This window comes from Chiloscyllium plagiosum, unplaced genomic scaffold (genome assembly GCF_037043375.1).
Source record: "Chiloscyllium plagiosum isolate Xiang-an unplaced genomic scaffold, Cpla_swu_hap1 HiC_scaffold_2, whole genome shotgun sequence".
Taxonomy (NCBI): Eukaryota; Metazoa; Chordata; class Chondrichthyes; order Orectolobiformes; family Hemiscylliidae; genus Chiloscyllium; species Chiloscyllium plagiosum.
In genome coordinates, this window is record NW_028270140.1 from 128,005,126 (window position 1) to 128,023,820 (window position 18,695).

An 18,695-nucleotide genomic window follows, 5' to 3' on the forward strand; every position below is an offset into this window, starting at 1 on the left:
TGGTTGTAGATGGAAAGTATTCTGCCTGGAAGTCAGTGTTGAGTGAGGTCCCACAGGGCTCTGTACTTGGGCCTCTGCTCTTTATAGTTTTGGATGAGGGGATTGAGGGGTAGGTTAGTAAATTTGCAGATGACACAAAGGTTGGAGGTGTCATCAATAGTATAGAGGGCTACTGCAGACTGCAGTGCGACATAGACAGGATGCAGAGCTGGGCTGAGAAATGGCAGATGGAGTTCAACCTGGATAAATGTGAAGTGATGGATTTTGGAAGGTCGAACGTGAATGCTGAATATAGGATTAAAGACAGGATTCTTGGCAGTGTGGAGGAACAGAGGGATCTGGGTGTGCAAGTACATAGATCCCTCAAAGTTGCCACCCAAGTGGATAGGGTTGTTAAGAAAACATGTGGTGTTTTGGCTTTCATTGACAGGGGGATCGAGTTTTAGAGCCGTGAGGTTTTGCTACAGCTCTACAAGTCCCTGGTGAGACCACACTTGGAATATTGTGTCCAGTTCTGGTCGCCCTACTATAGGAAAGATACAGAGGCTTTGGAGAAGGTGCAAAGAAGGTTTAACAGGATGCTGCCTGGACTGGAGGGCTTACCTTATGAAGAAAGGTTGAATAAGCTCGGACCTTTCTCTCTGGAGAGAAGGAGGAAGAGAGGAGGCCTGATCGAGGTATACAAGATAATGAGTGGAATAGATAGAGTCAATAGCCAGAGACTTTTCCACAGGGCAGGTTTGACTGGTACAAGGAGTCATAGTTTGAAGATATTAGGAGGAAGGTATAAAGAAGACGTTAGAGGTATGTTCTTTACACAGAGAGTTGTGAATGCATGGAATGCATTGCCAGCTGTGGTGGTGGAAGCAAAGTCATTGGAAACACTTAAGCGACTGCTGGAAAAGCACATGGAAAGCAGTGAGTTGAGGGGTGCGCAGGTTAAGTTTCACATTAGGATTAAACCTCGGCACAACATCAAGGGCCAAAGGGCCTGTTCTGTGCTGTATTTTTCTATGTTCTATGTTCTATGTCTGGTCATGAATGGTGATGGACAATGAAATAACTAACAGGGAGGGGAGATTTCATAATAATTCCCTTCCACAATGATATGGAAGCCTTGCACATCAATGAACAAAGTAGACGCCTGAAACACTTGCAACCATCTTTAGCCTGATGTATTGAATGGATTCTACATCTTAGAACATAAAACATAGAACAGTACAGCACAGAACAGGCCCTTCAGCCCACGATGTTGTGCCAACCACTGATCCTCATGTATGCACCCTCAAATTTCTGTGACCATATGCATGTCCAGTAGTCTCTTAAATGTCCCCAATGACCTTGCTTCCACAACTGCTGCTGGCAACGCATTCCATGCTCTCACAACTCTCCGTCTGAGGCCCTCAGCATCACAACTGCCAGTTTTCAGCTTGTTTCTCTGTTTGGAGTCATATCTGGTAGAAAGGAAGATATTTGTGGTTGTTGGAAGTCAGTTATCACAGCTCCAGGAAAACTCTGCAGGAGTTCCCCAGGATAGTTTTCCAGGGTTCAAATACCTTTAGCTACTTCATCAATGACTGTCCTTCCATCTTAGTCAGAAGTGGAAGTGTTCTCTGATTATTGTACCATGTTCAGCACTATTCAAATGCCTTAGATTCTACAACAGTCCATGTCCAAATGCAACTAAACCTGGACAACATTTAGGCTTGAGTTGCAAGTAACATCCACACCACACAAGTGCCAGGCAGTGACTTTCTCCAGTAAGGGACATCCAAAGGTGTTGCTATTGCCAAAACCCTCACAATCAACATCCTGGAGAATTACCACTGACCAGAAGCTGAATTGAACCAGTCCTATACTGTGGCTACAAGAGCAGGCCAGAGTCTAGGAATCCTGCAATACTTAACTCAGCTCCTGACTTGCCAAAGCCTGTCCAACACCTACAAGACACAGGTCAGGAGTGCAATGCAGTACTCCTCACATGCCTGGATGACTGCACCTCCACCAACACTCAAGATGTTTTGTACTATCCAGGACAAAGAAGCGCACTTGATTGGCATCACATCCATTAGCTCCTACCTTCACTTTCTCCAACACCAACACACATTAGCAGCAGTGTGTACTGTTTTCAAGATGCGCTGCAGTTTACCCACCAAGATTCCTCAGACATCTTCCAAACTTGTAACCTCTACCACCTAGAAGGACAAGGATAGCAGATTTATGAGAGCACATTCTCCTGCAAGTCACATCCATCCTGACTTAGGACTATATCAGCATTCTTTCTCTGTCACTAGGTCAAAATCCTAGAATGCCTTTCTAACAGCACTATGGATGGCCCTACATCAGAGAACTGCAGTGGTTCAAGAAGGCAGCTCACCACCACCGTCAGGTCAATTGGGATAAGTAATAAATGCTGGCCCAGCAGTAATGACCATATCCAAGAAATAATGCACCAAAGTGGAAAACATTAAAATTCACAAAAAAAATGGAAATGTACAAAATTGTTAAAGGAATGTATGATTGGAAAGTATAAACTTTTGACAAAATTTCCATCAGTTTAATTCCTTTTATGTAAATCAACTGTTAGAAAAATGTTTGTACAATTCTATGTTTATTCATTCCAATCCAATATCAAATATTTTATAAACATACAATTTTAGTGATTGTCATTCTTGAGGAGAAACACGAGCCAGCAATTCAGTGGAAAGACGAAGGAAGTTAGACTCTTAGGCAAAAGGAATTGTTGGCTAATTGCTTTTTTTTAAGCTGACTGGCATGTACTCAAATAGGTATCCATTGATTGTTCAATCTGTCGATGCTGTTTTGCTATTCCCACTGCAACGTGAAAGTTGTAGTTTTAATTTTACTTTTCCATCTCATGTCAGACTCTCACATTCCTGGGAGAGGATAATACAGGCTTTGCTTAGAAAGAAATGTGAAAATGTATTTGGGAAGTGATTTTTCTTGCAATGCTTTATCAGGAGTTATTCATTTCTGCAAAATAAAAATGAGAAGCATTAAAAGCATGAAGGATATACAACAATGCAGGAGAAAGATTCACTGTGCTCAACTACTCATACATCACTCGGCACAATAGAAAAATCTTGGATTTGGCAGCCATTAAGAATTATTTGTATGTTGGCTCCTTAAACCTGTGCTTTTCTGTGACTCACTGAGATGTGTTGATTGCACATACCCCCATGTATAAATTGCACTCCTTATGCGCTGGAGTTCTATAGGACCAGAAATAGTTCTCACCTATGAATCTAGGTGATTAAAAAATGTGGGATCATGACATTACTGCAAACCACCAAAATGACACCACGGTGCATTACCTTTTGTACATTTTCTATTTCTTGCTGAATGCTGTTTTTTTTAAACATGTGGGAATGTACATAAACCTTCCACAATAGATACCTCAATAGGTACACAGCTGGTACGTTTCAAATCTTGAAACAACAATGTGAATGTTTTTGAAATAGCAAATGTCAATATTTTTATCATTTTTCATCGCAAAGATTTGATTGCAGATTGATGAGGAATAAATGTATGCTGTGGAAACCTCCCCCAGCAGGTGATGTGGTAATATTGCTTTCATGTGCAATTAATTACCAAATGCTGGAGATCTGAAACAAAAACAGAAATTGCTGACGGAATTCTAAGTCTGAGAGTACCTATGGGAAGAAAGCAGAGTTGATGCTCAGTGACACTTCAGCAAAAAGGATAACTTGTAATACTTGAATAGAATGCTGAGCATGTGTACTTTGCTTTTATGCTAGACATCAACCATTCCTAAGTTATTGACATTAGTAGCACAGTCTGAACCTCAAAATAACAGTTTACTCCAGATGATTTCTACACTGCATCCTGAAATTCTTGGCTGACCATGTAATTCAGTCTGTTACTTGTAGAGGATTATGCACTGCATACCTTCATGGTCAAAAGTTGGAAGTCTGAATGCCATTAATATGAACAGGAAATCCTTCATTAATCACTGATGCATGAATGTTTGGAAGTGATTGCCCTGTTGATGTATTAGAATTTCTCCTGCAAAAGATTGCAACCATTATCTTTCTTCTAAACTTTTGAACACTGTAGATGCACCTTTTTCAAGTGACTAAAATCTGGAATCATTCTGTCCAATTCTGCAAATAAATATAATAAATCTAATGAGTAGAGAATTGGATCCTGAGTAGGAAAAAGTGAGTGAGAATAAGGTTCTTTCTCAGTTTGGTGACCCATGGAATCAGGATCGTGACTGTTTAGAATGCATATTAATGACATAAAGGAAGTGAATGTAATCTCGCCAAATTTGCAGATGACACTAAAATAGGGGAAAGATCATTTGTGAGAGGGATACACACAGTTTATGGGGAGATATTAAAAGGTTAAGTGAAACATAATGTCAGAAAATGTGACGTTCATGTTGGAGAGCAGAGCAAGAGAACTGAATATTGTTGAATATTATTAAAGGAGAGAGAAAACTGTGGAAAGCTGCACAAAGGGACTTGAGACTACTCATACGTGAATCACAAATTAAAAGGCAGAGGGTGGTGCTAGAGGATTGTCGTTCAGATTGGAGGCCTGTGACCAGCAGTGTGCCACAAGGATCGGTTCTGTGGTCACTGTTGTTTGTCATTTCTATCAACAATTTGGATGGGAATATGGGAGGTCTGGTTAGTAACTTTGTGGATGACTCCAAATTTGGTGGTACAGTGCACTGTGAAGAAGGTTATCTAACAGTACAATCTAATCTTGATCAGATAGGCCAGTGGGCTGAGAATTGACAGATGGAGTTTAAATTAGATAACTGTAAAGTGTTGCATTTTGGTAAGGCAAACCAAGGGAGGACTTATACCTGGTAGGATAGTGGGACCTAGGGATGTAGATTCATGAAAGTAGCGTTGCAGGTAGACAGGGTAGTGAAGAAGACGTTTGGTAGCTTGCCTTCATTGGTCATTGAGTACGGGAGTTTGGAGTGTCATGTGGCGGCTGTAAAAAACTTTAGTGAGGCCACTTTTAGAATACTGCGTACAATTCGGGTTGCCCTGCTATAGAAAGGATATTGTTCAACTTGAAAGGGTTCAGAAACAATTTGCAAGGAGTTTTAATGAGAGGCTAGGTAGGCTAGAACTTTTATCTGTGGAGCATTGGAGGCTTCTGATAGTTTATAAAATCATAAGGGGCTTAGAGAAGATGAACAGCCATGATCTTTTTCTCCAAGGGTAGGTGAGTCCAAAACCAGAGAGGGCATAAGTTTAAGGTGAGAGGGGAAAGATTTAAAAGGGACCTGAGGGGCAACTTTTCATAACTGGTGGTTTGTGTGTGGAATGAACTGCCAGAGAAAGTGGTAGAGGTGGGTACAATTAAACATTGAAAAGACATTTGAGCATGTACGTGAGTGCGGGGTACGTGCAAAAGAAGGGTTTAGAGGGGTATGGGCCAAATGCAGGCAGATGGGACTAGTTCAGTTTAGGATACCTGGTCGCCATGCCTGCGTTAGAATGAAGGGTCTGTTTCCATGCTGTATGACTCTGTGATTCTAGGTATAGCAGGAATGCTAAAGGAATGTTGGTTCTTATTTCAAGGGAATTGGAGTAACAAATAGGGAGGTCTTACTGCAACAGTCCAAGGTGCTGGTGAGACGCTATCTAGAGCCCTTTGAGCAGTTTAGGTTCCTTTATTTAAGGAAAGATATCATTTTGTTGGAGGCAGTTAAGAGAAATTTCACTAGGATGATCCCTTCTATAGAGGGATTGTCTTATGAGCAAAGATTAAACAGGTTCGGACTGTACTCCCTGGAGTTTAGAAGAATGAGAGATAATCTCAGTGCAAAAGATTGCACAGGATAAATGCTGAGATTATTTTTCCCCTCATGAGAGACTACGAGAAGAAGGCATAGTCTTAGAATTAAGGGACACCAATTTAAGACTGAGATGAGGAATTTCTTTGAGAGGGTTGAGATTCTTGCCACAGAGAGCGGGGGGTGGGGGGGTGAGGGGGGGCAGAGTCCTTGTTAAGGCTGAGACAGATTGATTTCCTGATCAACCAGGGAATCAAGACTTCCCAGCAAAGGGCAGGAAAGCAGATGTGAGGAATGTTAGATAAGCCTTCATCCTATTGAATGGTGGAGAAGGCTCAAGGGGCTAAATGGTCTACTCCTGTTCCTATTTCTTATCGTCTTAAATCAACTGAACCATGAGATACTAAGCAGCAGGGGAGTCAGTCAATCCAAGTGTTGCCCAGAAAGAAGTACTGAAACCTTTTACCCAGCTATTCCTCCCTTGTTGACAAACGAAAGGCAGGGAGCCGACTAGGATTTTAATTAAGCAAATCCTTCTTAATTTCAGCCTTTAAGTACCAATACTTAATATAAAACATCCTTTCATTGCAACATTTGCCTCTTATTTCATCTAACTTTATTTAACCTTTAACTCACTTCATTTAACTTTAGCTTTAAATGAATCCATGTTTAACCCAAACTCTAACTTTAAATCTATAGGTTTGGCTTAAATAAAATGCTGCTTCAATTCAAGTGAATTGGCCAATTTTGTTCTCCATGTAGGCCTCACCTCATGCTTCTTTGACTTAGAGTCATAGAGATATACAGCACAGAAACAGACCCTTCGGTCCAACTTGTCCATGCCGACCAGATATCCCAACCCAATCTAGTCCCATTTAGAGTCATAGAGTCAGAGAGATGTACAGCACAGAAACAGACCCTTCGGTCCAACTTGTCCATGCCGACCAGATATCCCAACCCAATCTAGTCCCATTTAGAGTCATAGAGTCAGAGAGATGTACAGCACAGAAACAGACCCTTCGGTCCAACCTGTCCACGTCGACCAGATATCTCAAACCAATCTAGTCCCACCTGCCAGCACCCAGCCCATATCCCTCCAAACCCTTCCTATTCATATACCCATCCAAATGCCTCTTAAATGTTGCAATTGTACCAGCCTCCACCACATCCTCTGGCAGCTCATTCCATACACGTACCACCCTCTGTGTGAAAACGTTGCCCCTTATGTCCCTTTTATAGCTTTCCCCTCTCACCCTAAACCTATGCCCTCTAGTTCTGGACTCCCCAATTCCAGGGAAAAGACTTTGTCTATTTACCATATCCATGCCCCTCATAATTTTGTAAACCTCTATAAGGTCACCCCTCAGCCTCCGACGCTCCAGGGAAAACAGCCCCAGCCTGTTCAGCCTCTCCCTATAGCTCAAGTCCTCCAATTCTGGCAACATCCTTGTAAATCTTTTCTGCACCCTTTCACGTTTATTGTCAGCACCCGGCCCATATCCCTCTAAACCCTTCATATTCATATACCCATCCAGGTGCCTTTTAAATGCTGTAATTGTACCAGCCTCCACCATTTCCTCTGGTAGTTTATTCTATACACGCACCACCCTCTGGGTAAAAAAGTTGCCTCTTAGGTCTCTTTTATATCTTTCCCTTGTCACCCTAAACCTCTAGTTCTGGATTCCTGGGGGTTATAAAATCATTACAGGCGTGAATAGCATAAATAGATCTTGTCTACTTATTCTATACATGCCCCTCATAATTTTATAAACCTTCAGGGAGTACAGCCTCAGCCTATTCAGCCCCTCCCTATAGCTCAAATCCTCCAAACCTGGCCACTTCCTTGTAAATTTTTTCTGAACCCTTTCAAGTTTCACAACATCCTTCTGATAGGAAGGAGACTTCTTTGCAAGTATCTTCAAGGCTGCTCAAATATGGTCTGGAAGGCTGCACCAGAGAAAATTCATTTCTTCTGATAACTTATCTGTAAGTGTGTTCTGTTTCCAGAAAGATGTCTGGCACTCAGCTGATGAATTGATCGAAGTCTGATCACATTGTTCAATCCTAGCCAATGGAGCTAACTGGTAACCAACTCCCAAATATTTACACAAAGTCATATACAGCGACAATCCATACTCCATGAAAGGTAATGTGGTGCTAGTATGTTTAAAGGCACTATGCCACATGCCTTATTTGGTCAGGAAATTGCAGGTCGCAACATGCACTCGCTGCAGTTTTAACTGAGGCCAGAGTTTAAACTAGTTTGACCAAAATTTCAGGCAGGCTTGATTGTATCTCTTAACCAGTGTAGTAGCCATCTCTGCTGCTGGCCACATGGCCACACAAGGGATGAAGCTAAAATTAAAATTGGTGAGTGTGTGTTGCTTTGCAACTTGACTGATGTGATTACCAGAAGAGTCAGATCTATCTGTAGGGGAAAAAAAATTGTTCCACTTTCAAACTCTTTTCATTATCGTGGCTATTTGCAATTCACTGTTGCAGAATGAGATACATATATCATTTCTAAGATCAATATGCAATGCTATCCTTAAACCTTAAAGAGCTTGTTCAGCACAGTTCTACTTCAGATCTCCTGCATAATCTTATTTGCTTAAAGGCCTGTTTCGATTTTGTTAAATTGTTTTCAGAGATCCTATTAACTTTTTATTTGGATGTTGTGTTTAACCCCTTGATCACCATTCATGCAATTCAGAAGTTCTTATGTGGATACAACACCTTTTTGTCTTTCAGTCCATTTCCATTTCCACCAGCTAATTTGATGGGGATCCTCTATTTAATTTCTATCATCTGATTTTTTTTTTAAAAAAAAGAAAAGCACAGCTTTGAGATGGCTGCAGTGATTATTAGATTAATTAACAAGACCTAGTCTGAACTGAAACTAACAGGTCATCCAAATGATTGCACAATTTGGGATGACAGTTACCTGCAAATTATCCAACATGGGGAAAAAGCAATGAAAGCAGTCAAAGGAATACACAAAGGAACTTTATGTCAGGCAACTGCCTTTGGGGCAGAGGAGAGAGAAGAAAATGCATTCATAACAGTAGAAAAGTAGCCTGCTCTCTTTTTCACCATTTCACCCAGTTTTTCAAAAGAACAGTACCCTGTAATAAAGAAAATTGGAGAAACATGCATTTATTGAAAGTTCAAGGATATCTACAGATTTCACTACTGATGAGGACCAAGACATCAATTAACCAACCATGGTATCAGGCCCCTCCCCCAAGTCCCTCCTCCCTACCTTTTATCTTAGCCTGCTGGACAAACCTTCCTCATTCCTGAAGAAGGGCTTATGCCTGAAACGTCGATTCTCCTGTTCCCTGGATGTTGCCTGACCTGCTGCGCTTTTCCAGCAACACATTTTCAGAAAATCAGTTAAGGCCAAAACATTGAATGTTTTCAAGAAAGAGTTAGATATAGTGCTTAGTGCTAAAGGGATCAAAGTGTATGGGATGAAAGCAGGAATATGGTATTGAATTGGATGATCAGCCATGGTCATATTGGCTTAGACCTATTGTGAGGTTAATGAGCAATAAGTTAGAATGTGACACAGCTTAACTTCTGTGTATGGTTTTCAAAGAGCTAGAGAGTGACTGAGCTATAAAGACCAGACTAACTTTTGGAGTCCTAGAAACATAGGAAACAGGAGCATGAGTAGGCCATTTGGCCCTTTAGTCTCTTCCAATATCCAATATGACCATGGCTGATCATCCAATTCAATACCATATTCCTGCTTTCATCCCATACACTTTGATCCCTTTAGCACTAAGCACTATATCTAACTCTTTCTTGAAAACATTCAATGTTTTGGCCTTAACTGATTTTCTCTGGCAGAGAATTCCACAGGCTCACCAGTCTCTGAGTGAAGAAGTTTCTTCTAGACGGTTTACTCCATATCCTTGAGCTGTGACTCTTGGTTCTGGACTCCCTGGGCATTGGGAACATGCATTCCTACACTTACCCTGTCTAGTTCAAGTTATAGGTTTCTACGTGATCTCTGTCACATTCTCTGAACTCCAGTGTCTATAGTCTTAACTGATCCAATCTGTCTTCTGTCACTCCTGCCATCCAGAAATCAGCCCAGTAAACCTTTGCACTCCCCCCATAGCCAGAATATCCTTCCTGAGATAAGGAGACCAAACTGTGCACAGTATTCCAGGTGTGGTCTCACCAATGCCCTGTTTAATTGTAGAAAAACATCCCTGGTCCTGCACTTGAATCATCTCGCTGTGAAAACCAACATATCATCTGCCTTCTCTACTGCCTGCTACACCTGTGTGCTTACTTACAGCGACTGGTTATAAGGACACCCAGGTCTTGTTGTATCGCCCTATCCCAATCTATCTCCATTCAGGTAATAATCTGCCTTCCTGTTTTTGCTACCAAAGTGAATAACCTCAAATTAATCCACATTATACTTTACCTGTAATTCATTTGCCCACTCACTCAACTTGACAAAATCGCATACTCTTCAAACTTTACCCTCCACCCAGCTTTGTGTCATCTGCAAACTTGGAGATATTACATTTAGTTTCCTCCTCGAAATCAATAATATATACAGAACAACCTCGATTATCTGAACGAGACAGGCAGAGTATTTTGTTTGGATTACTGATAATCTTTTAATGGGACCTTGAGATCTTGTTCAGATAATCGACCTTCGGATAACCGAGGTTGTTTTGTATTGTGAATTTTTTTAAAAAAGCTGTGGTCCCTGTGATTCCCAGAGCATCTTGTTCATTATCCAGTTGTATTGGCTGGACATTGAGTGAAGACGGAAGCAGGTTTTATTGATGCTGTGCTTGATCAAGAAAGACTGTTGCTGCTCACTGTCTGAACTCTCGAAAGAAGGGAGGCCACTGGAGTTGGGTACAAGGTGACTCCCATGAAGAAGAGTTAGACACTCAAGAAATGATTCAAACTTGCTTCGAAAAGACATGCTTTGAATCATTGGCTATGCTACCAAGGATTCAAGAAATGCATTAATCTAAAATATGCTGAGCTCTAATCGTAGGTTTTTTCCTGTTTTGTGCCTTGTTAAACAGCCAATGGCACCAAAAAAAGGCAAATTCACCATCTCTCAATCTGATTATAAACACCAGAAGGTCAAAATGATTAGAGTTAACTGTAGCAGTCCTTTGTGTGTATATTTTATCTAGTTATATGCATTCTAGTTCAAAGCCCTTTGCAGATGATCAAGTCAATATTTAATTAGAGATTTGTGGGACAAATAAGCTCATAAGGATAACTATTTTAAACAAAACAATTTTTAAACTGAGTTGCACACAAAAACAAAATTGCTTACATACCATCCACATCTATGATTGTTTACCTCCTAGCCCTTCGCTTTATCAGTGCACTGATTCCTTCTTTAATTAACTCTCCATGCTACTTGAAAAGTGCCTCCCCTTGACCTTCCTCCTACAAATTACCACAAACTAAGGTTTTTTTTGAAGTTCTAATTAATTTATCTTGTCTTTCCCAAAATGTATGTACCCCACTCCCCTTCTTTACAAATCTGACATTCAGCAAGGTTTTACAATTTCAAAGGAAAAGTTTTCAACCAATCAGAATAGAGGAAAATATACGGATCTGACACTGCTGCCAGCATATACCCCTGAGTTCCTCTGTAGCCATGTTCCTGTGGATCAAACTGTCCTGTTGGTTGGTTGGATTGGGAGGAAGAGAATAAAGCCTGTGTGTTTTTAAATGCAATTTAAATTGCAAAACAATTCACTTAGAAATGTTTACAGTTCATTCTGCTACTAATTTTTTTAAAAATCAAATAGAGAAATCGGGGCAGGAAAAAAAATAAGGTGCATCCTGGTTCAGCTAAAACAGCAGAATAAAAGTTCCTATCAGAATAATCCTGTGTGTGCCACATGCCAGCCCAAGAATTCCCCTCTCTCTTTCCCCTGGAAGCCAGCAGTGGAATTCTTAGGAGTAACCATAAAGAGGTGGGAAAGTAAATTCGAGGAGTGCTCATCTTCTGTCTTTCAAAGCCTTTTAAGGATGGTAGTACCTACAATGCAGGGAAGTATTGATAGTAATGAATGGTGAGATATGTTTGCTACCACCCAGCACACTGGTCATGAGACTGGCTGAATGATTATAATCACATATTACCTTTCACTGTCTGTAAATAATGAACTCATTGCTGACCAATTCTTAAGGAAAGCATAGTCACTGCAGTTACTTCAAATATCTTTCATTTGGGATTTGGCAATGAAAAAAAATTCTTGGATTTGCAGTCAATGCACTTGAAACTCAATGCTCTCCCTCGAACTACAGAGATTTTGATGTAGGCATGGGTAAATATCTTTACTTTCTCCAAAAAAGTCCTTTCAATGTCTAATTTCCTCAGTTTCTTGGTTAGGAAGAACTAGTGTGAGCTAGATGTGTGCCAGTGAGAGTCTTTCTGATGTATTTCTAAAAGTGAGATTTAACCTAAGCACAGCTACTCTCATGTTGCCTTTATATTGACACATTAACTTACTAATATTTGTTCTGGTGCATTTGCCAAGAAAACACCTCTTCAAAACCGACTTCAAACAGAATCTTTTTGACAGCATTAATCTTGACTTTAATTTGTTTTATATTCTTACATTAAGTACTTAAGTTTTCTTTAAAGGCATCTCTAAGTTGAACAACTTTAATTGTTGAATTCAGACAGTCGGTTTCAAAACAGTTGCAAAGCTGTCAGTCAGTTGTTTATAACTTGCTTGTTGATGATCTGTTTGCTGTACATTTGATCGTTCCGTTTGTGCCTGTGAAAGAAAGCAGCACCTCTCATATCACCTGTGCTGTCAGGAATGGCTTGGGTATTTGCTGCCCTCTGCTGCTTGTGCTTGAGAGAAATCCTATTAACTCCCAGAACATTGGATGCAACAGGGTGTTGGCTGCTTTTTAAATAAATACAAAGGTGCTCAACATAAACAAGAAGCGCTGAATGATACCTTTACAGTGTGAGATGAGTAACCACTTAAAAAGAAAAGTCTCCCTTTGATACTTCAGTTCGATATAGCATTCTTTATCCCTTATTATTTTTAACCGTAATTTAATTTTACTTTTTTTAAAATCTTGTTTCAGTAAGTGGAGTTTTGAGGTGATGTGATTTAACATTCCCACTTTGTTTAGTTTGCCTCTTTCCTCTCCCCTTTTTACTTTCACTTCTGCTTCAGGGTGGGCGAATAACCCCAGATGAAATAGATTTAGAAAACGAACCCTGGTATAAATTCTTTTCAGAACTGGAATTTGGACACCCGGTAAGTGAGGCCAGTGTGATGTGGTTTGAACAGTATGAATTATCTAGATAGTCATAATTGCAGTGAACAGTGAGTATTCACTGTGAAAAGAATGATTGTCATGGCAGCGCCGATCACTAATTTGTAGTACTTCCCAAATAAAGTAAGTTAACAGTCTGTATTTTGTAGACAACAGGTTGTAGATTTGGAGTTAGGTTTTTTTAGGCTTGAATTGCTGCTTCCAGTTGATTTGTCTACATCCATTGAATAACAGTTTGGAATAGTCAAGGGTGAATTTATTAAAATGGTAAATTGTAGCACTATCCACACTGTCACTACAAGACCCAATATTGAATTTGCTGTTTATCTTAAGAACTTTGCACTTTAGTTTTGTTATCATAGCCAAATAGTCTGTTAGCTTATTATTAATTAATGTGCTTTTTCAACCAATTACTTTAATCACAATTTGACTTATTTGCATCATTTGGCCAGTTGATAGCCAACATTTACAAATATATTTGCCAACTGGCAACTTTATTTAGGCCAGGACCTTCTGTAGAAAGACATGTTATCATGTCGGCTTTGCTTCATCATTTTCACTCTGTCGGTGTATTTCTGTGTTTATTTGATGCCAAGTATTGCATTTGGCTCCTGAGCTTTTTAACCATGTCACTTTTTTCATCTGTGTGTACCATTTGACTGTTCTCTGCACATCTCTCCACCTCTGCCTGTGTTGCCATCAGCCTCCCAAAAAGCTTTTGGATTATCTGCCAGAAAATTCTGCCCGTGTTTCAGCTGAGAATATAAAGGTAACTACTGATTCTTTACACAGTACTATGCTATCAAATCTTTCTCATCTTCACCCTTATTATCGCCCTGACCAGCAGCATGTGACGATCTTCACTTCATTAAGCTATTACAATCACTCAATGGTGGAGGCCCGTTTGTCACTTCTATCTGGTGTGTGGTTGCCGATACATTTCGGGAAATGCTGAGGGCATGTGCATAACAATCATCTGTCTGCAATTTTAACTAAAGTGTAAACTTTCTCATGATAATTCAGCACATGCTATTTATTAAATAATGGGCTGAAGAGTGCCATGCAGATCTTTTAACCATCCATAACCACATAATCATGGCAACTGGCCTTTTGATTTTGAAGGCTGTGATTCAAGCTTCGGTTCAGGAATCAAGCATGGAACTGCAGCAATGTCAGTGATTAAGTTGCTGGGCCAATAGTCTAGAGAGCACAGCCTGGATTTTTATTGGACAAACTGACAAATTCAGGAATGTGAAGGCCCTTCCAATATTCATGATAAGATAACGTTTAAATAAATCCATTCAAACTCCCGTCTGATAATTGACCTGACTGAACGATGGGGAAGCAACAATTGTTATTTGCAGACCTGTGTGAGCAGCCCCTCATGTTCATTAAGTGGGCTGGTGTTTTAGTGACAGCAAGTGTAGCAAGCCTCTGGTAGGCTTCAGCAAGTAGGAAGTGTCTCGAGAGTTACAAGGCAGAAAGCAGCAGAAGAAAGATCAGTAATAGGTGCAGACCTGTGCAGTGGAGCTCACTTTAAAAGTTCCTTTTTGTACCTTTTCTTCTTGGGAATTCAACTCTCAACAGGATTACTTGACCCAAGAAGGTTGACCTGATAGTGGGGCCTACGCTGCTTTTGCTTCCAGGCCTCAGGTTGTTAATATTGCAAAAGCTATGAATCCTGACAATATTCCAACAACAAGGCTTGTGCTCCAGAGCTTGCCACTACCCTGGCCAAGCTATTCCAGTATAGCACCAATTCTGACATCTACCCAACAATGTGATAAATTGCTCAGGTAAAATTGTCCTGTGACTCAGCAGTGCCCTCCTGACCTATCCATCTTACTTCCCATCTATCCACTCATCCTCCCCCACAGACCTATTACAATCACCTCCCTCCTGCATCCACCTATTGCCATCCCACCTATCTTCTCTCCCAAGCTTCATCCCCACCCCCTACTTATCTCTCAGCCCCTTTCCCCCTCTCCAGTCCTGATGAATGGCTTATGCCCGAAACGTCAATTCTCCTGTTCTTCAGTTGCTGCCTGACCTGCTGTGCTCTTCCAGCACCACACTTTTAAACTCTCAATCCCGAGCACTTGCAGATATTCTGTAGTCTTGCCTCATTGAATCGCAAACAAGTGTGTACAGATAAGCAACTCACTGAAGGAGGAGGCTCTTACATATATCTCATCCTCAATGATGGAAGAGCAAAAGATGAGGCTGAAGCATTTGCAACAATCAAATGGATGATCCACTTCAGCCTCCTCCAGAAATTCCCAGTATCACAGAATCTTCAGCCAATTTATCAGGAAATGCCTGAAGTCACTAGAAACTGCAAAGGCTATGGGCAATGTCAACATTCTAGGCAAAAGTGATGACTGCAGATGCTGGAGATCAGAGTCTAGATTATAGTGGTGCTGGAAAAGCACAGAAGGTCAGGCAGCATCCGAGGAGCAGGAAAATTGGTGTTTCAGGCAAAAGCCCTTCATCAGGAATGTCAACATTCTGACAATTGTACTGGAGTCCTCTGTTCCAAAACTTACCATGTCCTGAACCACAGCTACAACACTGGCATCTACCTGACAATGTGAAAAATTGTCCTGTCCACTAAAAGCGGGACAAATCCAACCTGGCCAATCAAGAAAATTTACAGCCCAGGAACAGGCCCTATGGCCCTCCATTACTGCCCCATCAGTCTACTCTCAATCATCAGTAAAGTGATGGAAGGTGTCACTAACAGTGCTATCAAGCAGCAACCGCTCAGCAATAACCTGGTCAGTGACGCCCAGTTTGGGTTCCGCCAGGGCCACTCAGCTCCTGATCGCATTACCCTGACCTCTTGACCTTGGTTCAAACATGGACAAAACAGCTGAATTCCAGAGGTCTACATCAAGGCTGCATTCAACAGTGTATAACATTGACAAACCCTCGCAAAACTGGAGTCAATCGAAGCTGGGGCCTAACTCTCTGATAGTTGGAGCAATACCCAGCACAAAAGCTGCACACTAACCTGACTTGGAACAATATCACCATCACTCGGTTGAAATCCTAGAACAACATTCCTAACAGCTGTATAGGTATCTATAGCCCGGGGACTGCATGGTTCAAGGAAGCAGATCAAAACAATATATTCAAGGGCAGTTAGGGATGGGTAATAAATGCTGGGCTAACCAGTGACTCCCCATCCCAGAAAAGGATAAGAAAAATGTGTTTTTTCCTCCTTGCCCTCCCTTGGTCAAAGTTTTTTGCAGAGTGGCTGTTTCTTTGCCAGGTTTCTTGAGATATCTCAAAACTCAAAATAGTGCTAGTCACTTTTGAAGAATCAGGAGTTCCTGATGAAGGGCTTTTACCTGAAACGTCGATTTTCCTGCTCCTCGGATGCTGCTTGACCTGCTGTGCTTTTCCAGCACCACTCTGATCCAAAGGTATCAATCATGCTGTGTCCCTTTGAAATTCTTCCTCAATCCCCTCTGTTTCTCCATCAAGCTAGAATTTTCATGCCTCCATATTCTGTTTACAAACTCCTAGGTCTTCACAAGCTTGTTGTCACTTATATAAATGATTCGGATATGAATACAGGAGGAATGGTTAATAAATTTGCAGATTACATCAAAATTAGTAGTATAGTAGATAGTGAAGAAGGCTATCTCAGAGTCCAACTTGATCTTGAACAGATGGACCAATGGGCTGAGAAGTTGCAGATGGAGTTTAACTTAGATAAATGTAGGGTGTTGCATTTTGGTAGAAAAAATCAGGACAGGACTTGTACACTTAATGGTAGCGTCCTGGGGAGTGTTGTAGTTCGAAGCAACCTTCGAGTGCAGGTTCATAGTTCCCTGAAGGTGGAGTCACAGGTAGACAAGATTGTGAAGAAGGTGTTTGGTATGCTTGCTTTTATTGGTCAGTACGTTGAGTATAGGTTGGGCAGTCATGTTGAAGCTATACAGGACATTGGTTAGTCCACTTTGGAATACTGCATTCAATTCTTGTTTCCCTGCTTTTGGAAAGGGTGCAGAAATGTTGCTGGGATTGGAGGGTTTGAGCTATAGGGAAGGCTGAATAGGCTGGGGCTGTTTTCACTGGAGCGTCAAAAGTTGAAGGGTGACCTTATAGAGGTTTATAAGGTTTAGAGGGGCATGGATAGGATAAATAGCCAAGATTTTTATCCCAGGGTAATGGAGTCCAAAACTAGAGGGCATAAGTTTAGGTGAGAGTTGACCTGAGGGTCAACTTCTTCATGTAAAGGGTGGAACTGTCAGAGGAAGTGGTGGAGCTGGTACAGTTACAACATTTAAAAGGCAAGTGGATGGGTATGTGAATAGGCAGGGTTTAGAGGGAAATGCGCTAAATGCTGGCAAATGGGACTAGATTAATTTGGGACATCTGGTTGGCATGGATGAGTTGGACGGAAGGGTCTGTTTTCGTGTAGTTGATCTCTTTGACTGTATGTGTGGAGATATCCCTCTATAGTCCACTTAGAGCTGGGGGCTGTACAGTTAGGTGATTTTTGGCAGCCATTTTTTGAACATTTTATGTTCAGTTCCAGTCCGTTTAGTTTTTTTACACAAGTCTACACTGAGATAATTCCTTTGAACATGATATCGATCTTTAATATATCTGATGATGTTGCATCCCCAGCCTCCTGGGGAGAGAGTTTTGCAAATTCCTTGATGAAGAAATGTCTTCTCATGTGTTGTCAGCAAATTTGTGAATGGTCTGTATGTGATATTCTGCTTCTCTGTTTGCCATTTAAGATGTGAAATAGTGGAGGATATGAGTCTGAAGGGAGGTGCCAAGAGCCTATTGGCGTTTGTGTTTGGTGTTAACTGTCAGGTACTGGTGGCTTAAAGAAGCCCCCCCACCCCCCCCCAACTTCACCCCTTCCTTTTTGTTGGTTCCTCTCCTCATGATGCTTCTTTCCCATTCTGACTGCAAATTATTGTTCTGGAAAAATATCGGAAACTATTCATGCCTGCAGTTATACAACTGTCTGAATTAAGGAACCAACGCCTTTTAAACCTATCCAAACAGTAGGAAGCCAGGAAGAAAGTCTGCCTTTTCTTCTCCTCCCCACACACTGGCCCTTGTGTCATGTTGCTCTTATGAGAGTCAGATCAGAAACCAGGAAGAATGGACAGTTCCTCCACTAAATCATGCTGCCCACTGGGCGGTCAGTTTATATCTTCAGGGAGCTGCATGTTACACTGAAAAGGGCAGGTGGCCTATAAACTTAAATATATGGTAAGTTGGGACAATGGATTTTGGACCTGGTGACTTTTTTTCCTGTTCCTGATAAGTGATTTATCCCCTGACTGTCACATACTGGAGACTCTCATGTGGTATTCCAATTCTGTGAATCACTGCTCACCACATGCTGCAGCATTCAGTGTAGTTGCAGGGTTTGTCGAGAAGGGATCACATCCCATTTTGTTTTTCCCTTTTCAATTCACTGCCTGTCCACCCTCTTCCCCACTTCTGAGTGTAAATGTTTTCAATTGCTAATTCCAGAAGGGTTTTATGTATACAGATTGTTGTTAAACTGCAGTATTGTAATACATGGCTCATTCTCTCTGCACAGATTGCA

At 41.1% G+C, this 18,695-nt stretch overlaps 1 protein-coding gene across 31 annotated transcripts in view; it reads left to right on the forward strand.

Annotated features, from left to right (window-relative positions):
- The window catches only part of sorbs2b (sorbin and SH3 domain containing 2b), a 323,367-nt gene that overhangs the window by 220,058 nt on the left and 84,614 nt on the right, over positions 1-18,695 (forward strand). For 27 of the 31 annotated variants that reach the window (XM_088000723.1, XM_088000747.1, XM_088000785.1 and 24 more), the window contains 2 exons: positions 13,006-13,089; positions 13,812-13,877. The exons of 2 other annotated variants lie outside the window; for them this stretch is intronic. In XM_088000723.1, the coding sequence (XP_087856849.1) occupies positions 13,006-13,089; positions 13,812-13,877 (150 nt within the window). The remainder of the gene's footprint in view (positions 1-13,005; positions 13,090-13,811; positions 13,878-18,695) is intronic. 2 more of the 31 variants (XM_088000756.1, XM_088000798.1) reach the window with 1 other exon arrangement.